Here is a 17667-nt window from a genome sequence, read left to right as displayed (position 1 = left end):
GTCCCCTCAGCCTTCTTTTCCTCAGGCTGAAGAGTCCCAGATCCCTCAGCCTTTTCTTGTATGGATTGCAGTGTAAAACTCTGATCATATGGGTGGCTCTTCTTTGGACTCTCTCAAGCTTGTCCATGTTAAAATGTGGTGTCCATGTTAAAGTGTGGTTAAAGTGTGGTGCCCAGAAATGGACACAGTACTCCAGCTGCGGTTTCACCAATGCTGAGTAGAGTGGAAGAATCACCTCCTTGGTTTTCCTGGAGATCCATCGATAGATGCATGCCTGAGTATTATTTGCCCTACTGGCTACAGCATTGCACTGCTGTACTGTGTCAAGGGGTACACCGTGTGGATGGGAGCCATAGTCTGGCCATGTGTTCAATTAATGATGAAATAGGAACTAGGCACAAAATTATTACACATTTATTGTATTCAGCTAATCGCATCTTAAGTGTAACATGAGCTAGAGGCCTGAGTGTTCAGCACTTCTTAGAAATGAAGTAGGATATTTTCAGTATTATTCATTACAACCATAGCAGAGAGAGATTGAAGGATTGACTCCTTTATATAGTCTGTCTTGTTTGCCAGGATTGTTTGTTTTCTCTACAATAAAATTTTAGTTCCGACTCCATTCTGGCCATGTCCAGTCAGTACTGAGAATGGGAAGAATTTAAAACCCCACATAAGACCAAGTAGCAAGAAGTTGGTTTTGAACTTGGGTATGAAATGTACAGCTAAAAATAATATTGTTACTCCCTAAACATCGCTTAATTTTATGCCCCCCCCCCGCCCCAACATTTTAGACAAATGAACTATTTTTAGATTGAAGTGTCAGGTCCAAAAAACAAAACACAGTGCTAATTTTATACTAGTGGCAATATCTCAACAGTTGTTCAGTACACTGATTTTCTTTTGAACTACTTTAAAGAATGCTTCAATTGGAATTAAAAGTTCATAACCAAAGGAAATACCAAATTCTGAAGACAGTTTGGAGAGGACTGTAGGGGTTTTGCTTTTCTCTGCAGCGTGAGACAGTGTTCAGTGCCAGGGCTGGGGAGCTGGGACCTGTGCTGGTGCAGCTACCACTTCTTCCTATCCATCTCCTAGGATCAGCTTGTTGTATATTAACCTAATACCTCAACTTCTCTTCCATTAAAATAGCAGGGCATTGCCGGCATACTTGTCTCCCCTGTTTTTTACCTGTCGCATACTGTAGGATGTTTTTAACTTTGCCTTTGTAATATGATTTGTCTGTTGTGTATGAGATGGGTTGCATTGGGTAGTTATTAGGACTCTGATATGTGGTGGCTTGTAAATGCAGTGAACTGAGCTCTGTGGCTCAGGAGGGATCCTTCTAGTCTACTGTTTCTCTTCATATATGGGGCTGAGCAGCCAGGATCTGTGCCCACACTACTGCCACTTTTCCTTGTCCCCTGCTTCCTTTCTCTAAAGTTCCAACATAGATGCAGCTTCGAGTCAGAGGGGAGCTGTGCCAGGGCTAGGGAAGCGGAAGATATGCCGGCACTATTTCCTCTTCTCCCCACCCATCTCCTCTCCTCACTCTCCACAAGGCTGGGGTGCAAGAACAGCTTCCTGCTGGTGGGGAGCTGTGCTGGGGCCTGGCAGCTGGAAACTGTTTCCTTGCTGCTGCTGCTGCTTCTCCCTGCCTCCGCCTCCTCATTCCCCTTCTCCCTGGCTGCAATGCAAGAGAAGCTTTCAGTTGGAGTGAAGCTGCGCCAGGGCCAGGCTGGGTAGGGGGATGAGGGTGCAGCTTCCAGAGTGGAAGCTGTGCTCACACTGCACCTGGGGAGCAAGGGGCTGGGAGAAGCGTGAGCACAGCTCCCAGCTGCATTGCTCCAGTGTGGGTGCAGGGAAAGCTTCCCCCCGTTTGCCTCTGACACATCACTGAAGCCACTCAGCCCCTACTAGACTGGGGCTGGGTTGTCCTTGGACCAAAGCTTGAAAAAGGTTTCTGGCCCCTGCACTAAGTTAAATCAGAGCAGTAACTACAGTGACATTAATGTGGCACCCCATTGTAAAATGAGTGATTAGAAAAGTTGTAGCTAAAATAAATTTCAGATTAAAATTGTATAACTTTTTAAAACATTAGGCTTGATTTATAAACTTCAGTTAACTGGTTTGCCATGGGATTTATACCTGGATCAGTTCCAACACTAGTAAATAAAAATTAAATAATAATCCCCCCTCCCACATGAGTGATTCTGGGAAATGGTCTGACACTAAAAATAAAAACATTTGAGTCAGCAAAACAATCACAAAAGTGAATAGGTACTGCCATTTTCATTTGCCATTTGTTGAACATGTTGCTTAACATCCAATATTCTTAAATAAATATGCAGTGTAGTAGGAGCCAAGCTATAACTCAAAAATATGTATCATCCCCTGTAAGAGTAAATGCGTTATAAATCATAACATACCATAAAATTTAAGATGTGCTGACACATTTTTCCAAGTTGTGGTTACTTTACAACAATCCTGAATTTAATGCAGCTTTGGGAGACATCCTGAGGGATTTTTGCTGGAAAGTCTTTACGGTATCTAAATCTGATCCACATTGTGTCCATTATTATTGTATTATGTAGCAAGTGAAATGATTTCAAATTTTAACTGTGCCATGGTAGGAAGGATGTTTGTTGCTGTTTCAGTGAAGTTATAGTTCAATAGATTGTCATTTTCTTCAAGAGAAAACCCAAAATGGGAGATATGAGGGAAAGTACTTGCTGGTTATGATGCCATTACCTTCTTTACAGAAAGGTTGTTATGAAATAGGTGGAAAAGCCAGAGTCCTTTTTTGGAAGGCGGTGATGGTTCTGCTATGATATTGAGTTGACTACAACCTTTATACCTCTTCTATGCTGATGCTGAATATTTTGGCATAAGTGTTCAGTTAAGTGTGACAGAGGCCATGTGGGGAAACTGTACAGAAAATTCCCTGTTTTCTGACAGAACAGTGGAACCCAGAGTGGCATTCCTGACCTACAATTACCCTTTTCTAAAATGTGAGGAGGAAACTCAATTCAGTTGTTTTAGGCTGGCCTGTAACGCAACTGTACATCCATAAACCCTGGTAGAGGAGACAAGGAATCTTGGCTCCCTTAAAATCAATTGCAAAACTCTGTTGGCTTCATTAGGGCCAGGATTTCATCCTGGAGCATTTCAGCCATGTATTGTTCGCATGAAGAGGATTCTATGGTATTGGAAAGGAAGTAGAAAACTATATCAGTTCTTTCTCCTGCTCCCTATGCGTTCAATGTTTGGCATTATATAGGGTGGACTCCTGCGCTTTATTTGGAGGGGGAGGTGGGAGACAGCAGATATCCGAACATGTATACTAGCTTTTGCAAAAACCCTTTTGACTCTTTTCTTAATATTCTTTGTAGAGCTGGTTGAAAAATAGAAATTTGGTTCTGTGCAGTCCATTCCATGGAGGCTGAAAAGTGAAGTTGACAGTAGCTTAGCTGGTAGGCTGCTGGAGGTTGAACACCTAGGCTTTCCTCCCTCCCAAGCCACTTTATCTTCAGGGATACCAGAGATGTTCAGCTTCTCTGCCTCCAGCTGGAGGGAAGCTTCTTGTTTTGCCTACTAGGAAGAAATTTGTCAATTATGCTTTCTTTATGCAGCAAGAAAACAAACTTGACAAGTGCCTTCCAGGTGGGGACACTTCATCTTGATTTCCTGGCAGGAAATTGCAATTTTCCAGCAAAATTGCTTCTTCCTGTGGAAAATTTGTCTGATGGAAAATTCCTGCTCAGCTATAGTTTCATGTCTTATCTTTTTCCAGTCTGAAAAGCAATGCACCAAGTTCTTCCCTCTTCACAGCATGTTTTTAGAAAGGTATTATGGTATTTCAAATGGCTGAGCGGAAATGTGGCAAGGTACATCATAAGAATTGTATTCATTCCATCAATTTGTTTCTGCCACGAGAAAAGATTGCCCAGCAACTCCTTATCAGGAAATAAGTAACGAAAGCAAATTGAAGTTTAGAGCATGTCAACAGGCAATTCAATTTTCTTCTCTTTTGCAGTTGCAGTAACTTGGGCAGTTATTATACATGGATGTTTAACAATATTTTCTGTTTGTTTGAAGATGATGAATCAGGTGAATCTTAAGTACTGCATTCAACTTATTGGAGAGAGTTTTTGGAACATCCATGTAATTTATTTTTAATAAACAGAAAATGTTGAAATGTATTTTAATCTGTGTTCTAAGTCATTTCATGTACATTATTATATCTCTGTAAAAGAAATAATTGAATCCAAACCTAGCACCCAATTTGTAAACATAAGCCTTCCATTTTAAATATTGAGCTTCAGTCATATTACACATTGTTAAACTCTTACATATAATACTTAATGTTTCTGTTACAGTAATGTATTTTTGCTCCGGTGGAATAACAACAGATACTAATGCCCCTCTCCCACTTAATTAGCTCTGATATTTTATATGCAAGCATATACAGTTACACAGTGTTCTCATCTACACATTGATTGTCATTTTCTGCACCCCTAAACACACACCATATATGTGTATATTTAAGGTTATCTATTTATCTAGATATATATAATATTGTTGGTGTGTATTCCCTTCTGTATTCCCTTAGGGCAGTTGATCTGTGGCTCTCATATGAAGTTCTAGAGCTAGGACATTTCCATACAGTTCTGGTATTATATTTAGTAGTCTAGGTCAGTTTTCTCAGGAGTTCCAATTTCAAAACATGTAGTTTTGTGGTCGTCTTTGTATTGAAGGCTGTAGTTTCAGATCATTACTGTGATCATCTTATAATATTATTTAGAATTTGCTTTGCTCATGGATTGTTTTAAGGCCTGTTATGGAGATCTTTTTGAAAATATTTTGATGCTTGCTTTTTCTTCAAGTATCAATAACCAGTTGAATGTTCTTAAGTAAGCATGAATTCTTATGTGAAAGAGAAACCCAGTGTGAGACTTTAAGGCCATTTCAGTGTGTGTGCGCACATGCTCATAAATAAAGTGCTATAAAACTTGTAGGATGGCTTACCATTGACTCAATATGTGCTATAAAAATAAATTAGTTAATAAATTCAAACCTGTGCAATTTTCTTTCTAAAAAGTGAATACTGAATATAAATATTGTTTATATTATACTGGGCACATCTACACGAGATGCTTTACTTGAGATAAGAGCTAATTACTGCCCGGTAAATGTCACCATCGGCACACGAGTGCTTACTGTGCAGTAATTTGCTTTAATAGCAAGTAAATTTGGTACCTGTAAATACAAGTAGCAAATTTATTCCTGATTACTTAGTGCACAGTAGCGCAAGTGAAGATTGCCAACTGGCAGCAAATGTGCTGCTCGGCAGCAGGGGGCAGGAGATTGGTCCCTGCCCCCAAGAGCTGCCTGCTGCTAGGCACGGTTCCCCCACCAGAGCCCATGCCTGGGCATTGTCCCCCTGCTTCAGCAACAGGGAGCTCCCAGCCCCCACCTTGCGATTACAGTCAGGGAGCAGGGACTGGGAAATTCTCATCTTCCAGCCCCTGCTTTACAATTGTGATTGCAGATCGAGAGCTGGGATATTTTTATCTCCCAGCCTTAGCCCCATGGTTGTGGGGTCAGAGCTGAGAGATTTGTCTTTCCTGGTGCCGGCTCCATGGTTGTAGGGCTGGTGCTGGGAGATTCTCCTCTCCAAGCCCTAGCCCCATGGTCACAGAGCCTGGGCTGGTAGATTCTTGTCTCCCAGGCCTTGTCCCATGGTTGTGGGGCCTAGGCTAGGAGATTCTTCTCTCCCAGTGCCAGCTCCATTGCAGCAGGGCTGGTGCTGGGAGATTCTTCTTTCCCAGCACTTGCTCCATGGTCCGGGGCTGGCACTGGGAGATCCTTATTTCCCAGTCCTCACCCCATGGTTTTGGGACCAGTGATGAGAGAGAAGAATCTTCCATCACTGCCCCACAACCACAGAGCTGGTGCTGGGGGAGAAGAATCTCCCGTCCCGGGCCCTGTGAGTGTGGAGCTGGGACATAAGCATCTCCCAGCCCAGGCCCTGCATCCATGGGGCTAGGGCTGAGAGTGAAGAAGCTTTCAGCCCAGGCCCTGTGACTGCAGAGCTGGTGCTAGGAGATGAGAATCTCCCAGCTTGGGCCTCATGACTGGAGCTAGGGCTGGGAGATAAGAATCTCCCATTCCAGGCCCCATGATCATGATTGCAGAGTGGAGGCTGAGAGCTCCCTGCTGCCAGGCAGGGGGACATTGTTTCCTCCCAGGCTCCAGCGGCAGAGCTCATCCTGGGAACAGGCAGGTCCCAGGGGTAGGGAGCAATGTCCCTGTGCTCCCTGCGAGCCCCTGGGCTAGCACCCAGGGGGAGCCTAGAGCTCCCCCTGGATACTGTAGGGGGCTGATGCAGGGTGGATGGGTTGGGAGCAGATTGTTGCCATGAGCAGGACATCTACTCCCAAGTCGCTGCATGTGTAGATGCATGCCCAGGTCACTTGACTCTGGAGTAATGTAGGGTAAACTGGTCCCGCATTATTTGCACATGTATTACCCACATTATTTGCACGTGTATTGTCTATTGTGTACAAATTCAGTAAAACTTTGGGTTCTGCAGGTTGTTACTGTTAGGGAGGTGGACTGATGGAGGCAGGTACCTTTCAGCAGTCATGTTTGATATACAAAGAAGGCACAAATCCTGTTTCTGCAAACACTAGAGGAATCAAATAGACTGTAAATTCTCTACTGTTAGGCCTGTGGCGGGTCACTAGGAGGTGCTTCTGCATTGGGCCACCCACCTCACTGTGCCCAACCACCTTCTAGGCTCCGAGTGCCTCCCTGGGGGCATTTCATGTCCAACTGACCCCCTTCCTGGAACACACCTGCAAACCTGGGGGTAATGCCACCGCCACCCAGAGTCTGAACTGATCTTGGACCTGTGCCCTCTGGGAAACACAGGCCTAGTAGTCCTTGAGGGTACTTGACCCACTGCAAGAACTTGGGGGGCTTCCCTCAGTCTGAAGCACAAATAGTGGTATCCCTTAGTCAGCTGAAATAAGGGAACCCCAAGGCATAATCTAGACCGTCTCCCAATAAGTCTCCCATGCTAGGTACAGAGGAGAACTTTATTGGTTACAAGGAGTAGGTTTGGAATAGGGTACAGGGTAGAGCAGTATCAGAGAAATACCTTAGAGCAAACAGTGGCATGGTAGCCTTTGATCACACATCTGAGTTACTGCAAGCTATATATCTAGTTATATCTCAGGTAGTTTACTCACAAGTACCATCCAGAGGCAGGTGGAAATTCCCTCTGGAGGCAAACAATTAATTAATCATGAGTTTCAAGAAAGAGAGAGTTTCAGATGGTCCAGCTTCTCTCTGAGTTTTCATTATGGCTACTGCCCCCACCTCCTGGGCAGTCCTTCACTTATTTAGCCCCTATGACCTCATTTACCTGATTCAATGAAGGCCAGCAACTGTTGGCTGCCAGCCAAACAATTTGAAATGCATCATTGGTTGCTGGATAGACTGGCAGGGTCTTTAGCCCCTCCCAGTCATGTTGTTGGCTACAAAGTTGGCATTGCTTAGAACAATAGGGAGCTTAAGCCCCCCACCCAGGTATGTGTGAGGCCAGTCATATAGGCAGAGGGAGCGGGTTTCCCCCTCCCTCTGGAATGTATCCAGCTCAGGTTACAACTCAGGGTTACCTGAAGCTGATGGGGCAGAGGTGCCTGCCCTTTGTAGTGACCATGGCAACCAAATTGTCAGATAGTAGAGTTTGGGGAGAGGCAGAGAAGGTATTCTGCCACAAGCCCAACCCACTTAAAGCCAATGCTAAATCCAACTGTCTATCGCAATAGGTGTTCTCAGGGCCGTCCTTCTGGTGTTTATTTAAACTTTGTGCTTTTGGCTTTTGTTTCCTTACAATCTATTTCTAGGCATTTTTTACTGCTTTCCTCACTCTCACAGACCTCTATCAAAATAATATACCACTATTTACTTGATTCCAAGGCAGGGTTTTTATTTCCATTTAACATGGGGGAAAAAGGCCCCTCATCCTCACAGAGGCTGTGGGTGAGCAGACACATGTGGGGCAGGCAGCAGGGGGAGAAAGTGATGAAGGGGAACAGGCAACAAGGGGCAAGGTGTAGGAGGGCCAGGGGCAGCGGTCAAACTGTTTGTTCTCCCCTACCACCTTTCACCTCACCAACTCCTCCATTGCCTGTTCCCCTTACCGCTTCTCCCACCATCTGTCCCCCTGCCACTGCTTTCCCCACTGCAGCAGTGCACAGGTGGAATTTAAGATGACCTTACAATAATTAGATTCTATTTCTGGAAAAATATAACAAATTTATACATTTTTCCATGTGTGGAAAATTATTTGGGGAATGTCTTAATGTCATGGTTATCTTGGATTTGCATAAATATGGTTCTTAGTAAAACTGCATTGCCCACGTGTCCTTGGTGTGTCTTTATTTTGTGCTTTTACATGCATTATTGGTTTGAGTTAAGGTTTCTTTCTGGTTCCAGGAGAAATTTAGTTGTTCCCTCCATTTTTTTTCCTCAATGAAGGGTGACCGTTGCATTCAGTAATTCTAATGAAGTTTAACTCGAGTCATAACACTCTTATCTTTTTAAAACAAGACCTGATGCAATGAGGTCACAAAGCAGCTATATTATATTGGATTTTACTGTAATGTCTAATACTATGTATTTTTCTGTTTTAGGTACTCTACAGACAGAAGCATGATGCTGAAAAAGGGACATCCAGTTATGCTCATATGAAGGAGCCTCCAGATGTTATGCATGCCATGGAAGTCAATAAACATCAGAGTAACGTATGTGCTCTTTTTTAACCTTGATTTTAAAGGATCAAGTCTATTTGTTTCATATAAAATAAAATGTTCACAATATTTTGAAATCCATTGGAATTTCTTTTTTAAAAACTTTGCATACACATTTACCATATTTTTGCATACAACAGAATACCCCCCAAATATGATACTCAGCTTGATTTTGAAAGGTAAAATGAAGAAAAAGATCTTTCTGTTTTCACACAATACTGGTATGCAACAGTAAGTAACTGAGTAACTTCAGGTAGGGAGCCCAGGGTTCTCACCTGTGGGGTACATGTAGTGTTACATTTACTTTTCCTCATCAGAGGCTTATGCTGCAGAAACAGCTATTACCATATTTCCTTGCTTATAACTTGCATCCAAGTTTCCAGAAGATGATTTTTGGAAAAAGGATGTGTGTTCTATGTGAGATAATACAGTCATTTAAAAAATCCTTAAGACTGTTGTGTGTATGTGAATATTTACATGGGTTATACTCTAAATGATTTTTGAGTATTTCATTATAAATCTTATAGGAAAAGCTGTGTTGCCTTTGCTAATTATTTTACATTTTATTTACAAGCAGAGCTCTCTGAATACATATTTATTTTGTACTTTAAAACAATATATAACTCAGTATTGACATGAAACATAGAATGGCTTGAATTTCTTTTAGTGATAAATTACATATACTTATGTGAATGTTGCTTTTAGAGACGTGAAGAGTGAGAGGTTTCAGGATTTGGAACTGGGGCCTCATTTTGTCTGGCTGGGGTTTGCTTTGGTGTCTCTAATAACAGAAGGTTCTCCTAGTTCTTTTAATAAAGTTAATTTGCATCACTTTTCATTTCTTTCTTAAAACTGAGAGAATTTGTTTAAGAACCACTTGTTTAAACTATTGATTGTTAGTCTTTTGTTTTTCTCTTAGCTTGGACAATACCATAACATGATAACCTTATTTATGCTTTTGATCAAGTCATTTTAAAGTTCAGATTCTCATGTGCACTCAGTGCTTCATTTTTGAGGTTATGTCTGCTATACAGAACTTAAAAAAATTAATATACAAACAAATTCAAAGAAAAGACATTCTGTTGTTCAGGTTTTGCAAAAGCTTAGTTATGCAAATACTGAATTTTAAGCAAAATTTGGCCAAAATAATTAGGCCCCTTTAAAGGGAATTCAGAAACTGTACAGAAGATCAACAAAAACTGTTAAGGACATTTAAAGTTAAGGTCTGCTGTCTATCTTACATAAGTGCTACATGTGAAGTCAACTAATAAGATTATTTTTCTTCTGTTTTTTTAAACAAAGCTGTCGTTTGTTTGAAGTTAAGGTTTACCTTTAAATGTCTTGACATTTGTGCCAGCTTTTTAACAACAATTCAATGAACACTATCAAGTTGTGTGTGGAAAGAAATTAACTTAACTTTGCATTGTTTCTCAGATGTTTAAAACTTTGAGGGCTGGTCAGGATATTATAGGACTTCATGGGGCCTTGTGCTTGGAAATGCAATTATTTCTACTTGTATGATACATGCTTCAACTAGAAACCCAGGAGCAATTCCCAGCCAGCCCTGCTTCTTCCCTACCTGGAATCTTCTCACAGCCTGTCCAACTTGGCCTTTGCCCACTACTGAAAGTTATTAAACCAGCATCAGGTTTAGAGATGATAAGAGCTGAGATAGATAGAGGCAACTTGGGTGGGGAGGGATCAGTTATAAGGAGAGAACTTGCACCATGGAGCTCTTTGCCCATGATATAGTATTTTTTTTCTCGTTCACAGTAGGGATGGTGATGGACTGTCAGTGAGGTGAGAAGGTTGTGTTTGCAAAAGGAAAAGAAACAGAAATGGGAAGAGATGGAATCCTTAATACATGGACAAGCGAGAAGAGGAGAAACTGGAGAGCTGCTTTTGGGTCAAAATTATTATAATGTGGGGTTGGATGTCCTTTGAGGTTAAATTTGTAAATCCAGTCCAGAACAGCTCCCCATTGTTCCATGGCTGCACATATCCCTGTTACTATCAATAATGAGGGCAGTTTGCAGATGACCAAGTAAATAGGAAAGTAATCATGGTATCTCCTTATGTCTGTGACCAAATAGAAAATTTATTTTAAAAAACCCTCACAAACAAATATGAGGCTACAGAGAAGGGAATGATATCTTGACATGATCATTTTAACAGAATATTATAGATGATGGAAAACATGAAGAAAACATCTTCAGCATGAACAAACTAAGGAAAAAACCAGCTCCTTTAATCTATTTCAAGATAGTCTTTTTTTCTGTTGCTTATATGGAACTAAGATGCAGTGGGAATATATTTTTATTGCACACAAGGAACTCTCATGTAACTCTAGTTATTGATAATGGGAGTTACACACCTACTGTGTGTAATTACTTGAGCACCATGCTGAATATTTGCTTGGGGATTTCTCATTTTGTAAGTAAAGGTTTAATTAAGAACCACTTGAGGTTTCACATTTAACTCTGAATATGGAACACTAAGGATTCCAAATATGAAGCATCTGTCATATGGAACTTGGGCTATTTGTAGAATTGTGGTTTTGAGAAGTACGGTGTTAAAGAGAGAAACTACTGAGGGAATAGGAGGACAAAGCTCTTTTATCCACCATGCAGCACAGTATACCTATGGGAGCCAAATGCATGTTTACCTACAATGGTCTGCCAACTCAATTCAACCTTTACACGCAGGGTTTGCATCTAATAGGATTAGGATGTGTTTAAGACTATTTACTCAGCCTTAAAATAAGGCTGACATTTATACCTGCGTGAAACGTGCAATTTCCTTTAAAAATTAAGACTGTATTCCACTTACAATACATTTGTGCTGATAGCTTGAGCTGTCATGTGCTGCAGGTCTTTACACCATTTTGAATAATATTATTACCCTGCTTAAGTGTGGGTTAGAGCTGCATAATAGGAATATACTGCAAAATCTACTAACAACTTGATCATGTGTGAGAGAGAGATCTTCACCTTTTTAGTACTTTTACCAAAGAAAATTGTTCTCAGTAACAGTGACTAGAGTTAACTGGAGGAAATTTACTTACAAAATTACTTTACTATTCAGTATTTATTATACTTTACTTTATTCAGTGCTAGAATGAAAACATGATTAAAACACTAATTCTATACATAAATGTATATGTCCTTAGACCAACACGGCTACAACCTACACCCCTGCACAGATTCACCCAAGGAACCTTGTATACATAAATGTTTGTGTTTCTATTAAGTAAAAAAAATGGATTATTTGAATATTAAATTAATAGATGTAAATTAATATTAAAAGTCTGACTTCATTACCCAAAACACTGATAGTTGGAGAAAAACCTTCCAGTCCTTCCTGGTGTTCATATTTGTTACTATACTTTTATGTAATCCAAAGATTTTCAAACCATGAATGACTGCACAGTATTTGCTAATAGTCTGTGGAGAGTTGTCTGGTAACAAGGAACCACTTCTTGTTTCTAGCTGAGAGTGACAGATCAGAAGCGGGGAGATGGAGGAGATGACCTAAAGAGAAAAAAGGGGCAAGGTGATTAAGTTTTTCTAAAAGGAAAAAGACCCTTGTTCAGTTAATGACACCTGGAAATACATAAACATTTTCTAAGTATTGGTTTGCCAAGGAGAGAGGTGGTTAGCTATGGTAGAGTGTTGTTACATGTTATAGTTTGCATGTGCTAACTCTAAAGGTGGAAACAGATGTCAGTTGGTGTTTTATTTGTGATGCCATAAATTTTTTTATGGGTGCACAAATTGTTAGCAAATAGGCATTGTTACCCTTTGTTGCAGTACATTAGTGGCATGACAAGAGTAGTAACAAGGAAAATTAGTGACATGACAAAGCTGGTAATAGACTCTGCCACTTTATTGCAGCAGACGTCTATTCTGTGGCAAAAGAGTACAGGCAGCCTGAGCTAGTTGTACTCACCAGCCACCCAGGGCAAGCCCCTAGAACACCTGCCTGTTATTAAGGGCAGGACAAGGGCCAATGTGTTTCAACTAATGAAGTGAATCAGCTGTGCTGTGAAGCATCGCATCACAGTTGATCCTCTTCATTCAGCAATGTCTATTTCTTGCCTCCAGAAAGTTAGGTGGTATTAAAGTTAGCACTTGTTGTAAGCAGTCACATGGCAAGGATGAATACCCTATATAATGTGCCTGGCTCTGATTTGAGTGCAACATGAGCTGCCTAACACCATCTTGTTGGAAGGGGTGTAACTTTGAGAAGCTCAGAGGGCACTTAGCTAATCAACTTTTGTCTTAACTTATGGGTACTCCCATCTTAAGAGCATTTAGTACATGGGACAGGTAATGTCTAATAACATCCTTAATCTGAAGTCAGTCAGAAGGTAGGGCAGGGTTAAACCTTAAAGACTAACTGATTCAGAGAGTTATGAGGTTTCCTAGGCAGCGATCTGCGATCTACTTTATCAGATACTTTGTCAGAGCAAAGTAGGTTTGTAGGTTGTTCCCTATGAACATTCCTCCCTGAATCAGTTAATACTGTAAAGTGACTTGTAATTGACTTGGTGGTCGGGTGAGGGGCACTGAAAGAACCCCCCTGCACAGCTGGCAGCCCAGGAACAGCTGCAGCTGCTTGCCACCATGGGCACAGAACCCTCCTTCTTATGCCTCTGCTATAACGTGCGACCCTGCTATAACTTCTGCCTTTTTCAAGTATGTAATGATAGATATCAAAGGGTCGTAATAAATTGCAAATGGTAAGGAAAGGGACCTCTGGACATAGAAATGGAAGGAGAGATGAACATGAAAACTGAAATATACTTGGTATTAGAAACAATTGCAGACTGAAATATTTTACCCAGCTTACATAATGTACTGGTAAGGATGATCACCAAATTCACCATACAGTCTGAGGACAAAAATAATCCTTGGTGCTTATGTAGAAGTTTACATATTCAGTTTCCTAAAATCTGTGATCTGCTTCTTCTCATGTCTCCCCACCACATTTGACCATTTTGTTATGCTTGCTTATGTTACTTTATTGAACTTTGCAAGATCTTTCGTTGTACATGAGCCTTCACGTAGCAGGCTTTGCAGCTGGTGTTGTGTAGTATTAGACACTGTGCCACAGTTACAGGTGTTTGAATCAATGGTATAGCCCCAGTTCTTCATTGATTTCTTGGAGTCCCCAACTCGGGTATGTAGACAGTTGAGACATCACCACCTTTGCCATGGTTTGTCAGCCCCTGGTGGTAAGGTCTCAGCTGCTGTAATGTCCATTTTTTCACTGTCAGGTATTTTCTTCAGCCTCTCACCCACATCTGTAGCTGTGTCTCGTTGGATTTGGCATTGAGAGGTTGAGTGCTGATGAGGAAGCTCCTGCATGACTTCAGATGTTTGCCTGCTGTGAGATGGTCGTACAGTGGGTGTCTCACATCTGTATCAGTGATTATGTTTACATAATTCTTTCCTTTTTTTAACAGCACCCCATTAAAAAGAATAGTTAAATATTGTCTTTCCTATAAAAATTAAGACAGACATGTCCATCAACACTCAGAGAGATGTTGTCAAATCTGGCCTCTTGTCAACCAAAAGATGTCCCATGATTATTCTGCTAGGCGTGCTGTACTTAAAGTAATAGCCACTATTTGGGCAGGTTTCCAGAATGCATATACACTTTATGCAGTCCAACGGACACCAGTGGTGGTGACTTCTAATACCCCTGTTAGCTTCTAATGTTCACTATTTATAGAAAAGCATATTAAGTCATAGGGTGCAGGCCACAAAAATAATATATCGAACGAAAATTACGATTCCTTTAATATGATCTTATTGTTAGTTTTAAAATTAAGAACATATTTATATGCCACCACTCTAGAAAAGGCTGATGGGGATGCCTCTTGTTGAGCCTTTGGCAGAAGCCACATTAAAGCTGGGGTTCCATGCTGCATTTATATTGGGGAAAATCAGTCATCATTGACTAATTTTGCAGTGACATTGGTCATCAATGGTAGGTCTCCCGGACCTCTCCCAAATGGTGTTGTAAAAAATGGATTTATTGGTGGTGTTAATGGCACCAAATAGTTTTTAGCACCAATACCGGAAAGAATGGGGATGTCAGTCTGTAGTGGGACAGAATTGTGTTTTCTTGTATGTACAAGCAGGGAGATATTTTTCTACATCGTTTGATGTGAGATCAGGAAAAGCTGTAGCTGACAATGTCAGCAATTGGCCATTTTTCCAGTGTAGGTTGGATGCCACAGTGATAACACTTTTTAGCTCAGAGGGGAAGCTAATAGGGTTATAAAAATGTAGTGTCACGAGCCATTTCAGCTTACCAAAAGTTGATTAGTTCACTTTAAAACTGGTCAATTTCTATCTTCCCATTGATTTTTTTTAGAGTATATCTGAGGGCAGAATTTGCCAATAACTCCTTTTTGAAAAACAAAACATCCTTTTTGATCAGGTGTTAAGTGTGGGGAGATGATAAAAGGACATAAAGGCAACTGAATTCTTTAAAGCTGGACATGTTTATCATATTAAATCAGCAGAATGACAGCCAGAGGTGCTTTGTACCCTATATGACTAACTCCTTGTTAAATTACACTTCAGTTCATCTCACAAAAGAGGAAATGTTATGTACACTTTGAATACAAAATCAAAGCGAAATGATCGCAAAGATATAGACTTTAAGGAGCATGAGCCAGATCCTCAGTTGTTTCAATGAGCTCTGCCTGTTTACACAAGTCAAAAATTGGGCCCTAAATATTTATCAACTAATTATGAATTAGGCCTGAATATTTTTTAAATTTTGCAAGTAATAGTGGAAATTCAAACTTAATAAATTTGGAAAGAGAGAGAACTTTCGTACAGGTGAGCACTCAATTCAACATGTTTCTTTAAAAATATTGAGTACATGAAGCCACTTTTAAATTGCAATTTCTTGTAAAATGATGGATTACTTTGAGTGTAATAACCTTCCAAAGCAAGTGTTTGCTGCTGCTGTTACAAGGCCCTCAGTATAAGGATGACAGTTTTTCCAGTAAACAGAAGTCACAGGTGAGTCTCTAGAGGACTGAAGAGACTGATTCTAGATCTGGATGTTCATCTGTAGATGTGGTAAATAGTTCTGGGAGGAAGGAGTAGATTCTGGTTGTTAGGTCACAGCTTATCTTTCCCTTTGTGTCTTTTGTTTGTGTGCCTTGATCGTAAGACCGATTTGCTTGAAATGATTGATGCCATTTCAAACATAGAACCATTGGGGATGATCCAGTGCTAGAGCCTCCCTGGTATCAATGCTAATATTTAAATTTTTCATATTGGCCTTCTAGGTGTCTGTGAAACTCTTCTTTTGTCCATGTCTGTCATGTAGGGTCATAGGTAGCTAGGTCTGTAGGTTACCACAGTGTCAGGAGAAGTAGCCAAGGTCAAAGGGGAGTGTGCTAAGTTGGAGTGTAGGGAAGCCACAAGATCCATCTGGGAACCGAGTCAGAGGTCCAGAGGGTCAGAGCATGGGTCCAGAGGCAGAGCATGGGTTCAGGAGGCAGAGTCAATTATCTAGGAAATCAAACTAGAGTTGGTTCAGGTGTCTAAAGGGTCAGCCTAAACACAGCATCTGTGGGCAAGCCGGCTGAGGTATCCAGAATCATAGAAAACTAAGGTTTCATAGTTTCATAGATGTTTGGCAGCAAAAGTTAAGGATAACAAAAAGTCATTCTTTAAATACATAGGAAGCAAAAAGAAGGTGCAGGGTAATTTAGGCCCCTTCAGGATGAACTAGGGCAACTGGTAACAGATAGGATGGCCAAAGCAGAGCTTCTCAATGATTTCTCTGCATCCGTATTTCTGGACATGAATACAAATATGCATCCCATTGGGACTTTAGGTAAGCCTAGGATAGATACCAACCCACCAACTGTTCATGCTGACCTAGGAAAGGGGCACCTGGAGGGGTTGAATGTACTTAAATCAACAGGCCCTGATGATCTTCATCCTAAGGTACTTACGAAACTAACTGGAGTCATAGTGGAGTCGCTGGCACAACTGTTTGAGCACTTGTGGTGCTCAGGACAGGTCCCAGAGGATTGGAAAAGGGCCAAAGTGGTCCCTATTTTCAAGAAGGCAAGGAAGGAGGAACCAGGTATAACTATAGGCCAGTTAGCCTCACTTCTATCCTTGGCAGGACCTTTGAGAAAATTGTTAGGGATCGCATTTGTGGGGGACCAGTCCGTAAAATAGTGCTAAGGAGCAATCAAGATGGGTTCATAGCAGGCAGATCCTGCCTGACTAACCTGGTTTCATTTTATGACTGGGTCACAAAATGCTTGGATGAAGGAAGAGAGGTAGATGTTATCTACTTAGATTTTAAAAAGGCCTTTGACGCAGTGTTGCACCCAATTCCTATAACTAAACTAAACAGTTGCAATGTAGATTATTACATAGTTTGGTGGGTAGAAAATTGGCATATGGGATGCACCCAGAGAGTGGTGGTGAGTGGGTCGGTCTCTACCAGGAGAAATGTAGACAGTGGAGTCCCCCAAGGCTCTGTCCTGGGATCTGTGGCGGGCCAGTAGGGGGCGCTGCTGCATTGAGCCACCCACCTCACTGCCCCCAACCACCTTCCAGGCTCCGAGTGCCTCCCTGGGGTCACCTCACACCTTGCCGACCCCCTTCCTGGAGCACATTCGCTAACCTGGGGGTAATGCTGCCACCACTGAGGGATGGGCTTGATCCTGGCTCTGCTCACCCTGGGAAATACAGGCCTCGTAGCTGAGGGTACTTGATTCACTTCAAGAATTTGGGATGCTTCCCTCAGTCGGAAGCACAAGTAGTGGTCTCCCTTAGTCAGATGAACCAAGGGG

General features: G+C 41.4%; 1 protein-coding gene across 3 annotated transcripts in view; it reads left to right on the top strand.

Annotated features, from left to right (window-relative positions):
* The window catches only part of NEBL (nebulette), a 486921-nt gene that overhangs the window by 351236 nt on the left and 118018 nt on the right, over window positions 1-17667 (top strand). Inside the window, exon 9 of one of the 3 annotated variants that reach the window (XM_059729063.1) lies at window positions 8706-8816. The exons of the other annotated variants lie outside the window; for them this stretch is intronic. Coding sequence (XP_059585046.1) covers window positions 8706-8816 — 111 coding nt within the window. The remainder of the gene's footprint in view (window positions 1-8705; window positions 8817-17667) is intronic. 3 annotated transcript variants of the gene reach the window in all.

Source organism: Alligator mississippiensis, chromosome 5 (assembly GCF_030867095.1).
Source record: "Alligator mississippiensis isolate rAllMis1 chromosome 5, rAllMis1, whole genome shotgun sequence".
In the NCBI taxonomy this organism is placed as follows: domain Eukaryota; kingdom Metazoa; phylum Chordata; order Crocodylia; family Alligatoridae; genus Alligator; species Alligator mississippiensis.
This window is presented reverse-complemented; position numbering and strand designations above follow the sequence as displayed.